The sequence below is a fragment of the Cryptomeria japonica genome, chromosome 2 (genome assembly GCF_030272615.1).
Source record: "Cryptomeria japonica chromosome 2, Sugi_1.0, whole genome shotgun sequence".
Lineage (NCBI taxonomy): Eukaryota > Viridiplantae > Streptophyta > Pinopsida > Cupressales > Cupressaceae > Cryptomeria > Cryptomeria japonica.
The window spans coordinates 502,867,887-502,890,650 of NC_081406.1; the positions used below are offsets into that span (position 1 = coordinate 502,867,887).

The 22,764-nt window shown below is 34.8% G+C and overlaps 1 protein-coding gene across 2 annotated transcripts in view; it reads right to left on the minus strand.

Annotated features, from left to right (window-relative positions):
* Window positions 1-262: 262 nt before the first annotated feature.
* The window catches only part of LOC131078914 (lon protease homolog 2, peroxisomal), a 54,177-nt gene continuing 31,675 nt past the window's right edge, over window positions 263-22,764 (minus strand). For both annotated transcript variants that reach the window (XM_058016750.2, XM_058016751.2), the window contains exons 7-18: window positions 21,864-22,043; window positions 21,440-21,523; window positions 15,445-15,572; window positions 14,839-15,040; window positions 14,510-14,716; window positions 13,029-13,159; window positions 12,112-12,325; window positions 4,376-4,681; window positions 3,936-4,130; window positions 2,561-2,806; window positions 2,298-2,399; window positions 263-821 (exon numbers count right to left, since the gene is read on the minus strand). In XM_058016750.2, coding sequence (XP_057872733.2) covers window positions 738-821; window positions 2,298-2,399; window positions 2,561-2,806; window positions 3,936-4,130; window positions 4,376-4,681; window positions 12,112-12,325; window positions 13,029-13,159; window positions 14,510-14,716; window positions 14,839-15,040; window positions 15,445-15,572; window positions 21,440-21,523; window positions 21,864-22,043 — 2,079 coding nt within the window. In that variant the 3' untranslated portion in view covers window positions 263-737. The remainder of the gene's footprint in view (window positions 822-2,297; window positions 2,400-2,560; window positions 2,807-3,935; window positions 4,131-4,375; window positions 4,682-12,111; window positions 12,326-13,028; window positions 13,160-14,509; window positions 14,717-14,838; window positions 15,041-15,444; window positions 15,573-21,439; window positions 21,524-21,863; window positions 22,044-22,764) is intronic.

The following is a 22,764-nucleotide window of genomic DNA, read 5'->3' on the forward strand; positions in this document are numbered from 1 at the left end:
ATTTAAAGAGCGAGTGCTTGCCATCTGCTAGATGATAGCTATTACATATATATTTTTACAATTACATTTCTTTATGAGTGCTTCGCTTTTCACAAAAACATAAGTAGACTGCATAAATTTGACAAATAAAAATATTGTTTTTTCTTTCAAAAGTGCATGTTGATGAGTGATTGTTCAGAATCTGTAATAAATATATATTCAAGCAAAATAAGCAGACGACGTTATTTTTTAAAAGCTTGTGATGAATTTCTAACACCAGGCCTATAAAAGAGGTCACAGATGTAGGCATTACTGAAGAGATCACGTACATGGTGGCTCCTTTATGCTTTCATTAAAGAAGCAATCAGCAACATGATACTGGACACAACTCAATGGGAAACTACAAACCCAACATTAAGTGCAAGCACCTGATACAGAATACAGGACAATCCCAATGCCAATTTTTGGGAAAAAGAAGTTACATGATAGAAGCATTTGTAAATCAATTATCTAATATCCAATATTCTGCACCTGGTACAGTCCTATGCTTTAAAACAACCTCAACAACTCTGATCATTGTATAAACAAGCTGTTATATACAATTTTCTTTTTGTATCATTACGGATCTTAACTTAGGCTTCATATTTTGAGATTTTACAGTACAAGCCACTTGGAAACCACTTAACTACAACAGATCCCTTAAAACCTGGTGTTTTACCTTCATCAGATACAAAGTAACTTGTACCATATAGCATTCGTTATAATTTTGAGATACGTTGCCAGGAGCATCCACCTTCAAATGCTTCATTTAATACGTCCTCCATTCGTTTTGCAAGTAGTATCTGTGATGCAAATATAATTGCAAGGCAAAAACAATATAAAATTAGAGATTACCCAGAAAATCCAGGGAAGACTATCTAGCTCTTTAACAGTATTGATTTGTGGCTGATCAAAATATATTTAATATGCAAGCTGTTTTACTTTTTCGAGTCATTTTAAGGCGAATGAAACTCCCAATTGACTTCAATCTGTCCTTGGATATTGAAAAGACCATTTATAGAAATTGGCACTGTTTCTAAAAATCCCAAGTCCCCTTTTCAAGTCTCAGAAAGGTCTTTACAATAAGTTGTGAAATTAAGTTTAAGATCCACCGCCTTTAATATTCTAAATGCATTGTTTTGAAGTATCGTAGTACTAGGCCACAATTAGAGGATAGACTGCCATGCATGTCAATGCTCGTCACAAATAAATTTCATCTGATGAATAGGAAAATTGGTAAAGTTTCTAGATGGTGTCAGTACAGGCATGAATTACCAATGAATACACAAAACAAGCTATTCAAATGATATGCATGAATGACTTATGGGGTAAAGGAAATATACAAAGCAAGTTTCAACTTCATTGGTCATGAAAAACATTTGCAACAAGAAGTTTGGTTAAGAGATAATTCAAAAATTAAGGATGCAAGAACTAGTACACAACTCACAAAACTGAAAAAAATATGAATTGGTTAAATCTCAAACACTTCTCAAAAGTTCAAAATTCAAATTTCACAGGTACAAAGGAATGTGAACCAAGTCTAAATATCTCAACTTCTTGTGCGGAATTTTGTGAGATTAAAATCAATGAAACAAATGTAATACATGAAAATAATGTATGCAAAGCACTTTCAAATTTGTCATATAAATCTTCCAGCGAATCCTTTTTTCCATTCACTAACCATATAGGTATTTCACTGATGTGCAGAACATTGTTCTACATTGTCATTCTTCTCACATTTTAAATCCTTGTGACTCTTAAAACCATCCCAATTATGTCAGAAAAGCAAAATGTAATCTGAGAGATTTTGAATATCTTAAGACCATTAAAAAAGTTTGTACTTGGCAAAAAAAATTCCACTTCACTGAATTTCATGGAGCATATATTAGTGGCAACAACCTTCCTAGTAAACCATGTTTTCTTTATTTTAGAAATAAATCCAAAACATTACACAATTGAATTATTTAAGCTTGGAATCATTTGCTTCAAAAGATGCTAAAAAGTACCAAATGACAAGACCTTGTGAGCAGATGATTCATAAATCTAGAAGAGAGATGAACACTACAAAATAAAGAGAAATAAATTATCTTAGATAACCATTTTACACATCACTACCAGCCTATGCAACATTAAGAACCTACAGATTAATAACAACGACCAACAGATTAATACACCTACTGTAATAATATAAAATATCTTCAATCTGAGTTATAAATGGGTTTATCATCAAAAAATATATTGTAGTTCAATGCATATTCAAAGGTGATTTCAAAAGATACCTCAACATTCCTGAGGACAGCCGCTGGAACTTCTGCTAGATCCTTCAAATTCCTTTCTGGCAATATAACTCTCTTGATACCACACCGATGTGCAGCCAATATCTAAGAAATGTTGAACGAAAAAATTTGTGATGTTCATCATTTTCCACAGATGCTTGAATTTCACAAACATACTACATTCAAGATCAATGATTAAACTTGAATTACGATTAGAAGGAGAAATGGCACATGGACTACTAGACACATCTAAGGCAGTGTCATACCTTATCTTTGATCCCACCAACTGGCAGAACAAGACCCCTTAGTGTCAATTCACCAGTCATTGCAGTATCTGCTCTGACATTCCTCCTACCAAACAACGAGACCAAAGCAGTCGCTAGTGTCACTCCAGCAGATGGACCATCCTTTGGCACAGCTCCTGCTGGAAAATGAATATGAATGTCACGGCTTTCCATCAAGTTGGCTTCTAAACCTGTAGCAAGACTCAACTCAGTTGCTCTTGCTCTTACCTGTTCCATTTATACAAAAGATGAGAAACTGGAAGAAATGTAATGCATGAAAGCAATTACATTAATATCAACAAATTGCCAAAGTAGGCCAAAAGGTAAAGCCAGTTACATAAGAAATTACAACGGTAAAGGAGACCCTAGGTTCTAAGAAGTAAGCACTAAATCAATCTATTATTGAATTAAACACTAAATCAAATCTAATATTGAATAGGGGAGGTAAACCTATAGCTTTAAAACCCAATATCATTTGATTTAAGTTGCATATAGCCATGTGAGGGAGGATCCCTCAATGAAACACCAAGCCAAAGAATATCAAAATGGAAAGCCAAGATTAAATGTCACATATCTATGGCAAGGCTCACACCACAAAAATAAATGGCATCATGATCCAACACCGCAAGAGGGCCAATGCGGAATCTAAGATCACCCATGGGGGAATTCCAAGGATAAGGAGTTCAGACTGGACAATCCTAGTAGAAAGCAGGGGTACTTCGGTTAAAATCTCTCCTCACACCCAGACCAATGGATTGCTGGTGGTAGAAAAAATTCTAGTAATGTGTGCCTGCAATCATGAACCAGGTGGTAGGCAAGAGGAGCTAGAAGGCACTCAACAGAAGAACAAAGCAGATTCACAGCACTTATAACATGAGTGAGCAGCTAAGGGGATCCAGTCACACTTATACAAAGAAGATCGAACCCTAGTACTTATGATCCATTGCTGGATAATATTTCACACTATTAGCAAGAACAAGACGAGGAAAGAAAGTATATTAGTTCAACGAATGAAGAGAGTAGGTTGATTACCTCAAAAATTACAACAAAGTCGGTTATGTGACCATGTATTCTGTGGTACTATTTATCAAGTTAATCTAATTAATAAAGGACACTACAACATCTATCCTTTACACATCTAAATAAGACTAAATCCTGCACTATTTTCAATCTCAGATAATATTAATCAACTTAAATTAAAGCATTTATCTTATGATCAAGTCATTGGCAACAGGAATAATGAAAATGTTGCAACAACATTCTATCATTAGAAGTTCAATATGCAGCATTTTTGGCAATGAAGAAATGCATCCTTATAGATAGATATTTGAGATATTGACTATTGTATAGAACCTACCCAGGTTAATGCTATTTGGGCCGATTCCTTTATAACATCTCCCAGTTGCCCTGTAAGATGTATCTCACCCTTTCCTACCATTGCAGTTGCTTCAACAAACTGAACTTCACCACCAAATGCAGTCCACACAAGACCCACAGCAACTCCTGGACTTGCAACACGTTCTGCAGCTTCCCCATCATCAAATTTAGGAGGCTGCATGCCAGATTAATTAGAATTATACTTATGATTGTAACAAATGTTCTACCAACATTTCATTGAAGAAAGAATGAAGGCTCACAGTTTCTAATAATTTACTACTATACTTTATCCTGTAGATTATGATCTGAGACTTCAAGAGCATAAAAAGCAAGGCAATGAACACATGTAAGTATAGTCTCTGCTATGTATAGATGGAATAATGCATGAAAGAGAAATAATAAGCAAAAGGAGAAACTTACTCCAAGTACTTTTTCAATCATTGATTCATCAACAACCAGAATTTCAGTGGACTCCAAAGCACTAGATATTTCACGGCCATTCACACCCATTGGTACAACTTCCATTTCGATTTCTCCACCATCTGCAAGGCTACTTCCTTCTAGCAAGGAAGTTGTCTGAGGATGTATTTCCTTAGTCAACCTTAGGGATTGTTCTCGTTCAGCAACTTTCACAGCTGCTGCACGAGCCAAGGCTGCCAAATGGCGTTCTAAATTACGCACACCAGCTTCTCGAGTGTATCTTTGAATCATGAGCTCTGCCATTGACTGAAGTAATGTGCCACCAGATACCACAAAGAAAATAATCAATATATCAGATAATGATTTATCAATGATCAATGCTAACATTGATTACAAAGACAGACTGAAAAATGAGCTTTATTTATCGGAGAAATGGTGGGAGGTGGATTTTGACTTCTCTCACAGACTTGGCAGCACAACCAGACATACAACTTACCTCTAAGAGCTAAGTGCAAAAGCAAAACTTATTGTAATGTAAACATGAAATCACATGCTATGCAATCTATAGCTCAGAAATTTCACATTAATCAATTAAAAGGATGAAGCAAAAAGGAAACAATGCAAAAAAGCAAAGAAAAAGCATTATACATAATCTTTGTTGTAGACTATATTTCTTTGACAGAATATTGCCATACCATAATCTGGTTTCTAGTTTCTATATTAATAACATGCGAGACCTTTAAAGTAAAGTAAATATGAAATCACATGCTATGCAATCTATAGCTCAGAGAAATTTCACATCAATCAATTAAAGGAGGAAACAAAAAGGAAATGATGCAAAAATGGCAAAAGGAAATCATTATACAGAGTCTTTGTTGTAGACTACATTTCTTTGACAGAATATTGCCATACCATTATCTGGTTTCTAGTCTCCATATTACTAACATGTGAGAACTTTAAAGTAAATTATATCATTTTAGATGCCATCTGAGAGCTAGCTATAACAAGCTTTGCCACAGTAGGCCATATAGAAGTGTTACTTTGATAGCATTAGTGCAAATTAAATGTATTCACTATTCTGTGCTCAGTATAGCAAAGCAATCAGAATGGCAGAGCTCCTTCCATACCAACTTTGACAAATATGTGTCTAGACATACAGTAAATCCATCCACAAAATAAACCAATAGAGTATCTAGGTATTGTCAATGTTAGAGAGCTAATGCATTGCAAAATTATCTAATGTTTGCAGAAAGCAGCTATACCAGAAATTAGAATTGATGCTGTTGCCATTTAATGACCCATGGAATCTTAAAAATCAGGCATTGATTTGACATTTGATGTGATTGTGGCCTTCTATGAAGATGTTAAAGGAGTAGAAAATAACATCTGGAATGTCAGAGGCGATATCAAAGATGTGCTTCACACAATAGATTATATTAAACTGTTTTTGCATGCAAAGGTGAATTAGTATGGATATTTCAGGCAGACCCATAGTTTCTGAATTGAGAAAGGCTCTTGAAGCAGCATTGGAATATGAGTTTGGATAAGATTGTTTGCCAATGGATTGGAATATTGGAATAAATCATTTTAGGGCAATCAAAGGTCTTTTGGGTGAGTGTGTGCCTGCCTTAGTGTCTACCCTTAGCTAGAGCAGTGATACTTGTGCTAGATTTTCGTTGCTTGGGACTTTGACAAGCAGCTACCTGAAAAAATTCATTGTCTCTAAAACTATACCTCTGAGCAATCTTAAAACTAAAATATTTAAATATCCCTTTTCTGTTATGACATCTGAAACCAGGATATATGAATGGCTCTCAGATAGCTGTACTCGAAATTTTCAAATGGATAACCATTTCCAAAATGGGTACAAGTTTTGTAAATTTGACTTTTTCCAAAAATACACCCACACACCACATAAATAACACTGCTGGGCAAACATTAAAGGTTACATGAATTTGAGTGTGTCAGGATACACAGGCTATGGACAGAAAATTTGTGATAAACAGTCCCAAACTTAGGTACGCAGACTTGTAGATAATGCAGTGTATCATACGTAATGCATGAGCATGTGTATGTGTATGATTACACAAGGTACATTTGAAACAATTATAGCAATGATAATGACCATTTCGGCTTCAGCACTGGTATGCAGCAGTAACAAACTGCCCCAGTGAGAGTGAGGTCACCAGTATGAACCCTGCAGGGGCCCAATCATCCCTGCGTTGAAAGAAAATAGAAAGAACACTCAAATACAGTATTAAGAAAAAGGAACACTGAAAATATTAGGATAGTATTACTACGAAAAACTGTAAAGACTATATGATACTAACGTATGATAGTGGGTTTTTTCTCCCTTCCCTGCTAATAAGGGAGGATATCCTTCAGTAATAATATAATATTAAAAAAAATAATCAACATTGAATTAGCAGTGTTATTGACATGAATTATGAAATTTCAGATTTATAGATGTCTCAACTCTCATACATCAAGAATATATTTAACATTACAAGATGAACATTGCTTAACTCTAAAAGACTACAATCCTGTTTATAAATATGACCATTTAAATAATTCATGTTAATCAGTACTTTGATGAGTATCCACTTGATTAAATTCATCTTTTTCCAACAACCCTTGGACTACAAAGATATTCCTTCGAATCTATGCCATCTAAAACTGTAAAATGATAAAGTTTTCTGTACACCTTTTCAATTTTGGAAAGCAGAAATAGTTTCTCAAAAAGGTGTATGTTTTGAAATGACTAATTTCTAAAAGAATTGGAAATGAAAGCACACAAAAGAAATATGCACATATATCAAGGTCACATGGTTTGAATTTTGAAAGTGCACAGACACGCTGAGTACAGGTGCATGCCCCAAAACTTGGGCAAATGTTAGAGAGGCTGTTTGCTACGTAATACATATGAATTACACAAAAAGCTTAAATGTAAGAGAACTACTTAATGAAGCACCGAGATAATGAAGATAAAAGCATGAGACTGCGCTTGGTAATAAACATTGCATATGATTATAGCAAGGCTTGGTCCAGAAGAACCAACAACATTATCACTACCACCATCAGTGGCCCAATGCAAGTTATGATTATATCTCCAACTACTAACATGTCCGTCAATTAATGTTTCCAATGCAAAAGAGCCTACCCTTCAAATATAAAAAATAATAACCAATATGTGTATATGTGTGTGTGTTGGAATAATGATGTTTCTTGCTTGGCCAAAACGGACTGTGGCTGGGATTTGAACTTAGTACCTCCGAATTCAGTCTTTTGTGGGTTCAAGATTTGAAATTCAACCTTTTATAAGATTAACATTTCAAATTCATAAGCTTCACAAAACCAAACTAAATTACAAAATCATTAAAATGTCTCTCAATACCACCTACCCAATCCTCTCATGATATCTTGCACTCAATAATGATCTTAAGATCAATTCCAGTATATAACCTTGAGATCTCACAAACATACCGGAGACAAATAATCAAAAGACATTTGATGCATTGTAAATCAATTCATGACCACACAAATGTAGACATGCCAAATTACATAACATCCAACAACATAATGCCCTAATGTTTTTATACAATTTTGACCTAGCAAATATTTAAAAAATATAACATATAAGATCCATGCAAAATCAACTCAACCAAGGAAACAATGCTAAATTATTCAAAAAGAATTTCACATATGAGCAAGGTTATAAGCAGTGTTCCATGGCAACTTGTCCCCAAGGGGGCAATTTGGATGACATCCCCCAAGTCCCAGGGATTCCAAGACTAGAGAGGATCCCTTTTTTCAAGACTAGAAAGGCTTCTCCCTTTGGTGCATAAAAATATAAAGGGTAGCTTCGTAAGGAAAAAATGTTTAAGACCCCTAAAAAACCGTTGAACCACAGGGACGCATCCCCCCCAAACCCTACATTTCCAAGATGCGGGGAAATGTCCCCCCACCACCTCCACCAAGACATTGCCCCTTGACCCCAAACCTCCACCCACCATTGTTATTGTTAATGCAATCATTGCCATGTTTTTTATGTTTATTAGTTTTAACTTCACTTGGTATGCCAAAGTTTCATTTGCAATTCTTATACTTATTCTTGGTTTGCACCCAAAATTCCAAAACTATGCCCACCATCGTTAATGTTCACATTTCAGTGTAATCATTGTCATGTCCATAATGTTTATTAATTTAAACTTTACATAGCATGCCAAAGTTTCATTTGCAATTCTTATACTTATTCCTTATACATCTTTGTATAACTAATTTTTCAAGTACTATATCCACCCCTCCACAACCTTCCCCACTCCCCCAAACATAGGCCCTTGGTCCCCCAATCCCCAAACCCATCCTCCAGTCAGGAAACTTCATGGAACTATGTAGAAAACGAAAACAGAGAGGATCATCATTGCAAATGCTGTGTATTGAATAACAGCTTCTTTTAATTTGTTTAAGTTATTTGAATAGTCACACTCCCACCAATCCCAAAATTCAGGAAAAATTTTGCCATCCCCAGAACCTTGTCCCCACATCCCCCATCCTGGAAACTCAGCTAAACACTGGTTATAAGTCAGTCCCTCAATTGAAAAAAAAAAACTGTGAGATGACTAGTTATCTTTTTGTTTTAAGATCTTGGCAAAGCCTTGTGGACATGAAATGAAGTTTGAAATCAATCAAGGTCTCCAGTGCATTGTTTTCAGAAATGCAAAACAAGGTCCATATCCCTTCTAACGGCCTACAAACAGCTAGAAGGAACAAAACTTTTAATAGGAAACCCCAAGTGTCTGCCATGAGGTTGAAATAGCCTAATCCAAATGCAAGAATCATCAAAATTCCCTAGAGGTGTTTGGATTATCAGAAGGTGCAAAATGTAAATAAATGAGTTCACCACACTGCCACAGGAATAGTCTATTAGAAGTAATTGGCTGATTTAATGACATTGCAGGCTGGTAGACACCCTCTGTTGCTGTTTTCATCATGCTTCCCAGATTTCAACAGCTTATTATAGATCATGGGCCCAATTCCTGGACTTATAAACTTGTGAATCCAATATTGAGGAGTTTAAGTTAAAGATGTTCCATTTTCCCTTTCCTTTGAAATGTAGTAACTCATTTTGGATGAATTATAACAACATGAAGTGTCTATTAATATCCTTAACTTGGTTGATGTCATAAACTAGTTAGTAGTGATAGTAGTGAAAACTGGATCCCATGCCCAACAAAGGTGCAATGCTAAAGGCCTCATTACTCGGTGAAACACTTACGCATCACTTTGCCTCAAAATGACGGCAGTATTCTACTTCTGAAAAATGTCTAATCACCTCAACAATCTAACCACCATATATAGTACAAATGTGTTGCAAGCCTTTGTAACATATAAATAAACTTAGGCTCATATGTTATGTAAGGTGCTCGTTCTAATGCAATAGCCAATAAAGGTCAAGCCATCATGACATGGCGGAGTACCTAAACTAAAGGGATTACTCAAGTAGTCAATGGTAGGGGGTCCTTCGTATCTTGTAAAATTGTTATGTAGCAAACTTGTGTTCGGACGCTACTCACATTTTACTGCAATCTATTTCTAAGGTATGCAATGCCCGCATCCTTATTCACAGCACCCCCATCCTTATTTAATTAATGTACTGCTATCCATATTCATAGCATCCCCATTCTTAATCAATTGATGTACTGCTGCCTATTTGTGTAAATGCTCACTAGAAATGGTTATATAGAGGGTTTCAGATTACAGTAAAGAAAGAGCACCTTGCATTGCAAAGGGAATGACTTTCTATTGAGGTGTGTGATCGATATGAGATATTGTGTTGGATGGAAAGTAAACTGCATGCTACTTCCAATGAGCCATCAATCATAATTTTTGAAATGATATTGAGAAGACATAGCTAACACAAGTTCTTATTCTGTTTCTTCATGATAATACATGGCAATTTCTTCTTGATAACATGCAGGAATTTCTGTTTCTTCTTGACAATAAATATGTCTTAAAGTTAAAATTTAAGCTGGGATTGTAAGGTAAATCTGCACTGAGGAAAATTAATAAGGTCTAGTGGATGGAAGATTTATGTGACTTCGGCACCATAAACATAGAAGAGCGATTTGCAGATGTAGTTGTATAGCAACTAAATAGATGCAACTTGCAAAAGCAGTTGTATAGCAACTAAATAGACGCAACTTGCAAAAGCAGTTGTATAGCAACTAAATAGATGCAATTTGCAGGTGCAATAAAATTGGAAACGGGCTAAATGCAGCTGAACTGAGATGCAAAGCCTCCTTAATTGTTATGTACAGTCCCGAGTTGCTGGTTTGAGCATGGATTATACTATTCGGATATGTATACAGGATTCTGGTATGAAGGTTGCGCCTTTTGGCGGACCCATACTCAGTACAGCTAGTGTACATCCATACAAAATTAAAACTAAAACATTGTAGGCAAATAAACAAAATTTACCATAAAACACTACCAGTAATCTAAGTCACAAGGTTCGAATTCAAATTCGAATTTGACAGTCATGAAATTCAGATGAAATTTGACAAGGGAAAAAATCAAAAAAAAAAATCGGATTAAATTCGCCTTATATAATTTTGTTTATTTTTAAATATATGTAATACTTCTAATAAATTATAACTTATGTAACTAATATATTTAATTCATTAAAAAATATAACTAATAATGTATATCAAAGGCATTCAAAAATATACATAATAACTTATTACTGTATATTTTTTAATGCATTCGATATACCTTTTACCTAATTACTAATTTATTACAATAAAAAAATAAAACTACATCAGACAATATCGAATACCTAATTACTATTGCTTGTAATTAACTAATAACTAATAAAATTCACTACATCGAATACATTACCATTGCTCAATATTGATTACAACACGGAAGCGATGTCAAAATAACTAATCAAATTTGAGGGCTCGGGCGCCTAACTGAACACGGGAGCGATTGCAACGGCAGCGATGGCAGCCACGGGAGTGAGTTGTGTGTTTACAGAAGACCGTCTGCCCACTTTTTAGCAGAATTTTTTTATGGCCCCGAATTTATGGCCAAATTTGAACAGTTTTTTCACAAAAGTTTGAAATTCGATTAAATTCGAACCTCATCCATGAAAATCGCCGTATTCTGTGACTTAGCCAGTAATAGATAATAAAATATCAGATGTCAATTTTTTAAATCAAATGAGGGAATTTTGATCTTTTCCCTTTCTGGTTCCGCCACTTGGTGCCATTTTATGTTTAAGTGTTTCTGTTAATTTTTATGGACATTTAATTAATAATTCACCCCCTAACCCAGTGTACCCTGAGTTTGTCACTGGTGAACTCAATCCCTGCCCAAGCAGGACCCCGTGCTTGGGGAAATCCATGGGATCATTTCCAAGGCAACTCTGCCAACGATCAGATATTCAGAACTAATTTCAAATCTGGTATGGGAGCTAATCAAAGCAATAAATAAATAAACTAAAACATTGTTATAAAATAGCCAAAAGAGGTCAATATGACTCAAAATTACAACTCACAACAATAGTGATATTACACTATCAGAAGATATATAGGAAATGTCGGTTGTAGGATCATCCCAGCATATTTTGGACAATTGGCAGGTTCCAAGGTCCTATCGCTAACATTGGTGATAACATACATTATTCATTATCAAACAATTAAGCAGAAGAGAATTAGAGAATTTGAATTGTTTACCTCTGAAATTTGAAGATACTGTGATGTAAGACCATGTTGATCAAGAACTCGAGGTATTAAATGGCGCATGGCTATTTTAAGTTTTTCTTCTCGAGTATATCCAGGCAATTCAATCACTTCCATGCGGTCCAATAGTGGAGGAGGAATTGGCTGTACTCTATTTGCTGTTGCCACAAATATGACCTTGGAAAGGTCAAATGGAACATTTAAGTAGCTGAAGGGGGAAATTAAGAAAGCAAACAAATAATTGCAGATCAGTCCATTAAGATTTTTTTAATTAACAATTTGCATTTACCTTTTCAGTTTCAACAGAAAAAACGACTACCATTAATCTTATTTCCACTCCAATTATATGATGACCTTGGGAAAGCAAAAAAAACCAACTGAAAAGATAGTCCTCAAAGATAAAAAGGGAAAAAAACACGATGCTGCATCATTAATTATTATTTCACAATGCTGTAAACAGTTGCAGGTGAGGGCCCCAACTATCATTTACTGGACTTCCAAATAAAAACTTTCTTCTTGAAACCTCTACCTGGAAAGGCAAAAACAGATAATCCAGCCATAGTATTTTACAAGCAAATTAATTGGTGTTCATGTGTCAGGTCATGTTGAAATCATCGCACAGCAAAAAGAAAAGATATAAAGAAACTTCTTTGATCCCATGGTTTTCTACAAATTATCTTACCTATCAAAAAAACTTTAAAAAACCAGAATAGAAGAGACAATGATTTGTTGATACTTGAAATATTTTCAAAATAAGAACATGTCAGTTCATACGAAAATTTACCAATAGAACCAACTTGAGGATGAAAATCAAAGTCTCTAAGCAGCAATTACAAATACAATGAATAGACAATGCAAAACAAAAACACATTGGAAAATATGCTTTGAAGCATCATGATATTTGAGGATACTGATCATTGAAGGCCTTATTCTGTTCAGGATCAAGGACTTCTAAGAGTGCAGAAGCAGGATCTCCTCGAACATCTGAACCTGTCTTATCAACTTCATCTAGTAGCATTACAGGATTATTCACTCCCACTCTCTGCAAAAACAATCCAATATAAGCATGAGAGCTGATGCAAGTAACTTTGTTTCCTCTACTGAAATTAATTTTTAGTTCTTGCTAACCACTTTATTAAAAAGAGAGAAAACTGAAAAAGATGTAACATTGCACACCAGAAAACAAATATAAAATGACAAGGCAGTTGTTTGCATGAGCATGCTTAGATAAAGTCTCAAGTTCAACTAATAACGTAATCAAGCATTCATGGCAGTCATGTATACAATAACAAAGCATATCACATATTCCAAAAAGAATATTGTCAGAAAAAATGAGTCAAAAGAACCAACCACGGTAGAATTACTTATGAAAATTTCACAAATAAATACAGGTAATTGTGACCCAAAGTGTTTGCTGTGTTGTCTCCTGAGTATTCCCTATTAGTAATTTTTCACAAAGTGATTTTGAAATTTTTATATACATATCTACCTTTTTGACTCCTTTTTATACACATATTTTGAAATACATATCTACCGTTTTGTCTCCTGATTAGAGTAAGAATGTTCTAATTTTTTAAATTAAACGTTGAAAAAAATAATTAAAGCCATAATGGAAATTTTTAATAATACAATAACGAATATTAAGATAAAAGCGAATGGCTGCCCCATGAATTATAGGCTATAGACCATAAAGCCATGGCCTGCTATTTTAGGGCCAGCCCTTTGTTTTTACATAATAAATTTCAGGTAAAAATAATATTTTTTCTATGTTATACACATTTTTTATATATTTATGTTTATTTTTATCTCTACATAAAATATTTGACATAAATAACAAAATCACTTATTTTCTATTTTTATGAATATGACATCATTTTTTAGTCTCCCACATTTTGCCAGTCTTTTCCGCTTTTCAACCTCAGAAAATGGAATACTAATAATGGAACAAACCTTGACAATATGAATTTCTAACATGGCATAAAAATTAATCATTATGAAAATCCAATAAAATAAGTGTCATACTGAAAATGCTTCCCGTAGGCAGTATCCAGGGCATTTCAATTGATTTCACTAAATCGGGACCAGCAAACTGCTTAAATGTGTATATAACATTGGAAAATAATTGAATACCTATAGTATACTATAAATAAAAATTTATCAACAACATAAGTGGGAAAAACTATTCACATACTGGCAATCAAGGAAACCTAACGAATTGACATCCTAAAAGTGCACTAACAATTAGTTTCTGGGGAAAAAAAATTTCAGCTTGTATCAAGCTTTTTGATCATCCAAATACAGAAATCTTCAGCCATGCATTCATGCTAGTGATGTAGGCATTGTTTAAACTCATTACATGGAAAATGTCTTTAAAGATAGATGAGGAATTAACCTTTAAGCCCTCAATGAGACGACCAGGCATGCTACCTATGTATGTTCTTCTATGTCCTCTTATATCAGCTTCATCTTTGACACCACCAAGGGAAATTCGGACAAATTTCCTATCCAAAGCCCCCGCAATTGACGATGCCAATGAAGTCTTGCCGACCCCGGGGGGACCAACAAAGCACAGAACAGGACCTCTTGCATCTGGCTTTAGCTGTGACATTCATTATTCCAATTTCCATGAGTTATACTCTTCTCTTGTGCAGAAATTATGGACAGGAAGTAGACATCTCAAACATAAATATAAAAAATTGTGGCAAAATTCACTAATCTAACCTTTCGAACAGCTATATATTCAATAATTCTCTTTTTAACTTTCCCTAGACCATAGTGCTCACTATCCAGACGCTCCTTAGCAGCACGCAGATCAAGCTCATGTTCTTCACTGCTAATTTGCCATGGCAAATCAGCCAGTAGTTCAAGATATCCCCTAGAGCTGCTATAGCCAGGTTGCTGAGGTTGCATCTTCCTCAATCGCCTTTATCCAAGAATAAACAAGAATATGTATAGTATCAGTGGGATGAATAAATACGGTGGTCATTAATAAACACCAACAAAAATAGCTCATGTCTAATTTGATCCAAAAATGGGCCTACCATTAAAATTGACAGGAACAACACAGTGAAGAATGAAATCTATCAATCTTTTGGCATTAAAAATAACATGTATCAAACTTCCAGCATCTAATTTATTTGTGGAAAAATAGTTCTAACTTATCTAAAAATTAAATAGCAGCACCAACAATTACTCATGCAAGCAGAGTGCAACACAATTGATGTATTGAAAAATCCCTACATTTTCAACTAGTACACCGAGACAATGGATGCAATTTTTTTTATATTGTAAAGCAGAGGATGCCATGTTAGGGTGGTGAATGCTCACCTTAATTCTCTTTGAGCATACTTCCAAACATTTGGTGGCATGCCTGCACTTTGCATCTTCCTCTCCAATGCAACCACATCATCTTCATCATCATCATTGTCACCCAGCTCTTCCTTTATTGCTCTCATCTGCAATATGAATTTGGAAGAAAATTTAAGGAAATTTGCAAGCCTTGTTGATTGACCATGTTTCTTACTGTAATTAAGGTGACATTATGGGTTTGCATTTGCAATGTGTAAAAAAATGTTTTATGCACATGATGAGATTGATGTAAAGTGGCACATTTATTATTAAAGGGGAAAGAAGTACTAAACAGGAGGCAGCATATAAAGATACCGATGAGAGTTTTAGGGCAGCACTGGTGTTGCATGGAGTATAACAGTATAAGGTCTGGAGAGTGTGCGAGAGGAAAAGAGCAGTAGTAAGACCATGTTCATAGCTGCCTCTTTCCAATTTAAGTACAAACAAGGCATACAGAATGTGAGTAAGGTGGAGAAGTTAAACAAAATGGAGCTCCGTTAGTGTATGATGTGGTTCTTTTTACACTAGGACTTTCCTATTGTAATTGCAGAAAAAAATTTAGTCCTGTAACCTATTTTGGCCATTTTTAGACACAAATATAATTTGATTCTTTCTTGTATACATATCACAAAGATCTAATTCCATTTTGTGCAGTGTCAAAATATACAGACTATGAAAGCTGCTCTAAAAATAAATAAGCATTGCTTCACCATAAAGAAATTTAAAACTAAGCTTTTGTTCATCATAAAGCAATCCAAAGATAATTACTTTTTTTAAAAGGTTTTAGACTTTCACAATCAAACATAATTTCATGTAGCTGGATGCCACTGTTTAATACTTCCACACTTTTCTCTAACAATTGTACAGCAATATAAAATACCTGTAACAAATCTGTTGATAACCTTTGTATGGTTTGATTTTTTCTAAGCCCCTAAAATAATCTAAACTTTATCTCTTAACAACGCAAGTAACTAAACTAGAATAAACTTGGCAATACAACTAACTGAACTAGAATAAATTCTATCATTATTTTTTTTATTCTTTTTGATATTATCTCTAATTATCATTTATTGTTTTCTGTATGGATGTTTATTATCATTAATCATATCTTTTATTATTTTCTATGTGGATATCAATTTGAAGTTTGAATCTGATACATTAGATTTATTCCAGTGGTCACCTCAAATCTCTGCACTCTGAAAATTTTAACTTTGATTACATGCTTCTTGTTAGGCTGCTTATATTCATGTTGAGCTGTCTCTGTTCTTTTACATTCATCATTACTTTATCATTGGTGCAAATTCACTTTCTCTACCACTGTGTTCACCCCCACCATTAGCGCTTCTTATGATCCTTCAACTTCAGAATTCGAAGCTGTAACGTGTACCATATTGGCTTGTTGTGAGTCTAAATTCTTTGGCACAAAGCTGCACTTGTCCTTAACATATAATCTTTGAATAGATTTGTGCTACATTTTCTTGCGGTTCACTTCCCTCAATCCAAATCCAAGGAAATATCTAGCAGTACAACACTAAATTGTAGTAATCTAACTATGTTGATTGCGTAGGAGTAATGTTAGTAATAAATCAAAACTGACCAAAATTCAAAGAAAGATATTCCAACTTCTGCAGAAAAGTTTATCAATATAAACATTGTGTTCATGGCACACCCTCAAGCGAGACGTGATTGATTATCCTCCACTAGCTATGTCTTAAGTTAGATACTATGCTTATTCTATGATATCTGAAGCAAAAGATATTATGACTAAAGAAAAACTATGGAAGTTGAAATGGTTGCTCATCCACATGACTGTGTTCAGCAATCAATTTCTATCAAAATCTCCACCATTTTCAGGATGAAGGCTAAAATTTTTGACATTCAGTAATACCATACATTGTCAGTAGACCTTAGCAGATCCCTAACAAAGTAGAGGATGAAGACTATATAAGTTTTAGTGAGCACTTGGATGGCATCTTGTTTTCTCTACCCAGATTATATCACACCATTGAAAAGTGTGTACAGTATATGGTAGAGATGATTTGATGATCCTAGACATGTCGTGAATCTCAAAAGAGTGTTCTCAAATACAGCAAACTGTGAAACATAAGTCAACATTAATATAGGCCATGATAATGGACTTGACAGCATCACAAAAAGTTATGATTTCACCATACTTCAACATGCATGCTTAAGAAATTTCTTGAAGTGACTTGACCTATGATTCTTTATTTATGGATAATTCATAAGATATCATTTCTTTAAGTTTTATCGATTCTGTATGTCAAAGTTGTGATGTTTGTTCCAAAAATTCTCATCCATATAATGCCCCAACTTTGAAAAGATCTTGTTTCTTTTTGTCAAATTGTGCTTTCCATTGCGTCGAACAATAGGCATGATGAACTGATATGTTAAACTGATAAATTCTCATCAATATATTATTAACTTGACCATCTTGAATCATTTTGGATGAAGGATATCATTGCCACTCAAAGGGAAGTTCACCTTTGGGTCTACTCCACTGACTCTCTTTTACATTCATCATTACCTGATTGTTGTGACAACTGGACCTGATCTATGATTATTGTTCATCCCAACATTAGTACTTCTTTTCATGCTTCAACTTCAAATTTTGAAACAACATGTAACATATCAATTTCCTTTGAAACTGAATACTTTGGCACGAGGATAGCATCTTGTTTGTGATATACCCTTTGACTACATTTGATGCTCCAAGTTAGATGAACTTGCTATTTTGTCCAAATATAATTTTCATTGTTTTGATGTGATGGGCAATGGAAACCATGATGAACTAACAAGTTCTCATTGACATTAGTCTCAACATATAAAATCCTTCAAGGTGGAGAAAGGACATTATTGATCAAAAGGAAGCTCCATTTTGGGTGTGTTGCAAAAATATGAATAATTGAGCACTACATGAAGAGTAATGCGGAGAAGATCATTAACTTGTCTTCGGATGTGTAGTTTTGCAGTTAAAACACTTTGTTGGTGAAACAGCCACCAAGGTTCAAATCCCTGATGGGCCATTGTGCTCACAGGCCTTGTACCTTCGCTGGGCCATTATGCTCACGGGTTTGATCAAGTGAAGTGTGGGGATGAGGTCCCCCATTTGTGGCCTCACCGGTTCATAGCTCCAGGTCAAAAGCGTTTCATGTGGAACCGGAGGATGTGTCGTGCCAGCGTCACCAGTCACGTTAAAATGTTTACCAGGCATAGTTTTTTGTTTTTTTTTTAAAAGAGTAATGAGAAGAAAAAGATCAATAGTTCAAGTTGTTCATTAATTGATGCAGTCTAGGACATTTCCATCAAGTCCTCATTCATACTTTCCATACTTTGCTCCAAAAGCAGAGCTCTACAAAACTGATAGTTATATCCCCCTAGCAAACCAAATGGTGTAGGCAACAAATCAGTATGTCCTACTACACAACATATGCTGGTCGGGTTATCCCATGTGTACTTGAACCAAAGACCTCACCCATGAGCCAAAACGATGTAATTGTTGGAGAACTAGAGGCAGCAGAAGTGAAGAATAAAATCAAAATCAAACTTTGGCTAGATTTCAAATCATGCACAGGCAATGCCAGCAAAATTCCCAAAGTTGCTGGCCTAGCCAACGAGTTTGCCCAAAGAAAGACAAAATCAGAGGAAATGTTGCCACCAAAATATGCAAGACATAAAACATCAACAACATCCCTATAACCAGAACACAAGAAGAGACTAAGAACCCAGGCCAATCAATGACCAACGTAAAGGAGATATCAGCAAACAATGGGGCTCAAGAATCGACAATGATCACTATTGATGTCAAGATGGTGAGAAGCAATTGGAAGCCACTCAATAGCCAAGAGCACTCGTGTGAAAGAATGCAATATGGCTAGCATGTGGCAAAGCATATTTTGAAGACAATCCTCACCCTAAAAATCAAACTCCGTAACCTCCTACATCAGCTTATCTATAGAAAGGCAAGCCTCAATTTTTGCAGTTTGTAAAATAGAAAGGAGAGATCTCACCACCTCAAATGTAAAAGTGATAATGTTAAGCAAAATATAGCACTCAAATCTCCATGTATCAAACCCAAGGACGCATCCCCAACATTTTTTGAGGCTTCCCCACTTCTAAAATGTTCCAAGGACGGAGGCACTTAAGGGATGTCCCTGAGCCATCACCAATTTTTGAAAAAACATAGGGGACATCCTGGAAACTTGGGAACATGCCAGAAAAAAAGGGGGAGGGTGGGGGTTGGGGATGGCTGGCCATCCCCATAAAAAAGTAATGTTTTTAAAAAAATAGAAAGTCCAAGGAAAAATTTCTTTGCCATCAACTGTTTAAACAATTATGAAAAAAGAAAATTGACTTCACATGCCAACAACCCCCACACCCCAACTTGCCCCAAATGAGGAGGAAATAATTTAATAATATGAAACTTTCTTTGTTTTTTGTATTTTCATATTGTAGTTGAAAGTGAAACTTGCAGACTTTGAGCATTTAGTTGTATCTTGTATACTATTTTTTAAAATCACATGCATATTGGCAATGAATTATGAAAGCAATTAAGTATTAACATTTCCTAATTTGTTCGACTCTCATGCGAACTCTCAATTCAACACAAATGTTATGCATTATAGATCTATTATTTATATTAATGAATGCTCAATATTATCATAAGAATATTTGAAATTTCCCTATATGTTTTAAATTTTTCTTGCTTTTTATATAGCACTCCCCATTGCCATCCCCAAAAATGGCCCAAAAAAAAGCTATCCCCTGTCCCCTACTGTCCTCATCCTGAAAACTTGTGGTAACATAGGAAAATAACTTATCTTCAATTTGTTACAAAGCAGCCCAAAAAATATTGTAGTAGATCTATAAAAAACCTTTGCATGGCTTTATTTGTTGAATTGCATAAACTATACTGAACCTAATCTTTTAAAAATGCAAATAACTAAACTAGAAACAAGTTCTATATCTTTTCTTTGTATAGATACTATCTCCAATAGCCTTGGCACTTTTCTGTAAAGATGTTATCACTAGTATCTTTTATTCTTTTCTGAATACATTGACTCTTATTTCTGAATTTTGCATGGGATGTTTTGGGCTCTTTACAGTCTAAGGGATGTTAACGGTCATCATCATCATCAAGTTTACAAGTATGCTACTTTTAGCTTAAGAAAGACTGCAATTGACAGATCCAAAACTAAATAGAATTCATATTTGGCTTAAGAAGGAAACATAGCATATGATATGCCTGACAGTCAAAATATGTAGCATCACAACCCATAGATTTTGAAACATTCATGATTTTTTAAGCTTTATATAATATTCAGATGATCAAATTTGATTACAGACATATTGTCAACTCATGAACTAACTTTTCAACTTAAAAAAAGATTATGGCTTTTGTCAATTGAGAAAAGCAAATTCATCTTAAACTCTCAATTGCAATGATTGCATCCATCAAATGAATTATAGAAAACTTACAAATATTTTTACACCGTATACATATGTGTGCATTTAATGATGTAACAATGATGTCAACTCAAATATCTCATAAACTAACTTCCTATCACAACGTTCATTAGTGACGACATGTCCTTGGCAAAATCACAACAGACAGGAGTGAAGACATGTCATTACTACTTAGCAAAGTCCGCACACCTTGACTTGCTACACCACTGTATGGAATTTATAGCCCATAAATTAACTTAGAATGAGAACTCTAATCTGAGTTTCCCAGCAGAGAATTGAAGATATGTATCTTTTGCCAAGTTCACAAGCTTTGGCTGACTGTACTGTTAAGTGGAATTTAAAATCCATAGAGTTGACTTGGTACTTGCACAGTGCAAATTATACATGAATGTTCCAAAGAATAATCATAAACGTAGAAAATAAATAACTCTATGACCAAAACATAACCATGGAAAATAACTGGATGGAAAAGTTAACCTAAAATGCATACCTGCTGTCGAAGAAGAAACTCTTTTTGTGACTTTGACAGTTGCCCCTCAACCTTTTGAGATATCTTCTCTGCCACACGTATGGTCTTATCCAAACCATACAAATAACATTGAATACTCAGTAAATGACACATAAGCCCTCAACACAGGAAACACAGACATCACTTAAAGTATTATTTTACAAACCACTTCTCTTGAAGAGGGCATATTTTTCCAGAAAAATTAACAGTGGATAAACTGTTCTAGCGTTGCAAGACATTCAACATTCAATAATCCATGTACATACACCACTGCAATGAACCAGAACATAGGGATGAAAATGCTCTGCATTGTGAAGACAATTTGTCTCCAGACCACAAGCAAGCCACAAATCTACTTCTATAGCCTGCAAACATTGAGACATAGAGTAAAAAGTAAATGTCTAACCTGTAAATGCCTGTTGACAAGCTCTATAGATTTTGTCAGACGTAATTTTAGATCAACAGCATCCAACATTGCTATCTGCTCATCAAAGCTGACCTCAAAACTAGCCACAAAAATATCTGCCAGTTTGTGTACAGGTACAGTCTCGAGTAAAACTTTTATACGACCAACAGTTTTCTGCTTCTGAAACTCTCAAATAAAAAAGAATTAGCATATGAAAACCATACTAACAAGGAACAAAAACCATCAAAAGCAAGAGGAAGTAAGAACCTGATTGCATGATTAAGTAAAATATTTTCTAATAAATTAATAACTTGTCCAAGGGATTGAGATCAAATGATTAAACTTTAAAGCATTGGTAGGTTCTTGCTGTGGAGACCCAAATTCAAATCCTCAAAGTAACATTTAAGATGGAATTTTAAATTGTGATTCTTGGTCACCCACTGTTTGGCTTCTAACAGTAATTTCTAAATTGTTGACCTTAAAGAAGTTAAGTATTGTATTGACTTTAAGGAGTTATATATTTGTATCAGTTGTGTTGATTGGCTCAAACACATGTTTAAGTTATATTTGTAGACTATCAGAAATATTTAAAAAATAATTAAATTACTAACCGTTTTATGTTTCTCAAACCCTCAAATAAAGAAAATTAGCATTCCAAAAGAATGGTAAGTACTAAGAACTACACTGTTGGCACTGCATGTTATTTGATTAACAAATCTCCTACTTCGGTGTTAGCTGAAAAGACACCCATGGAAGTGTGGTCTGGTACAAAGCCCTCGTTGAGGCATCTCAAAGTCTTTAGTTGTGAGGCATATGCACATGCCAAATGAAAAAAGATCAAAATTGGAGAACAAGGCAGTTAAGTGTATCTTCATCAGCTATGGTGTCGGTGTGAAAGGTT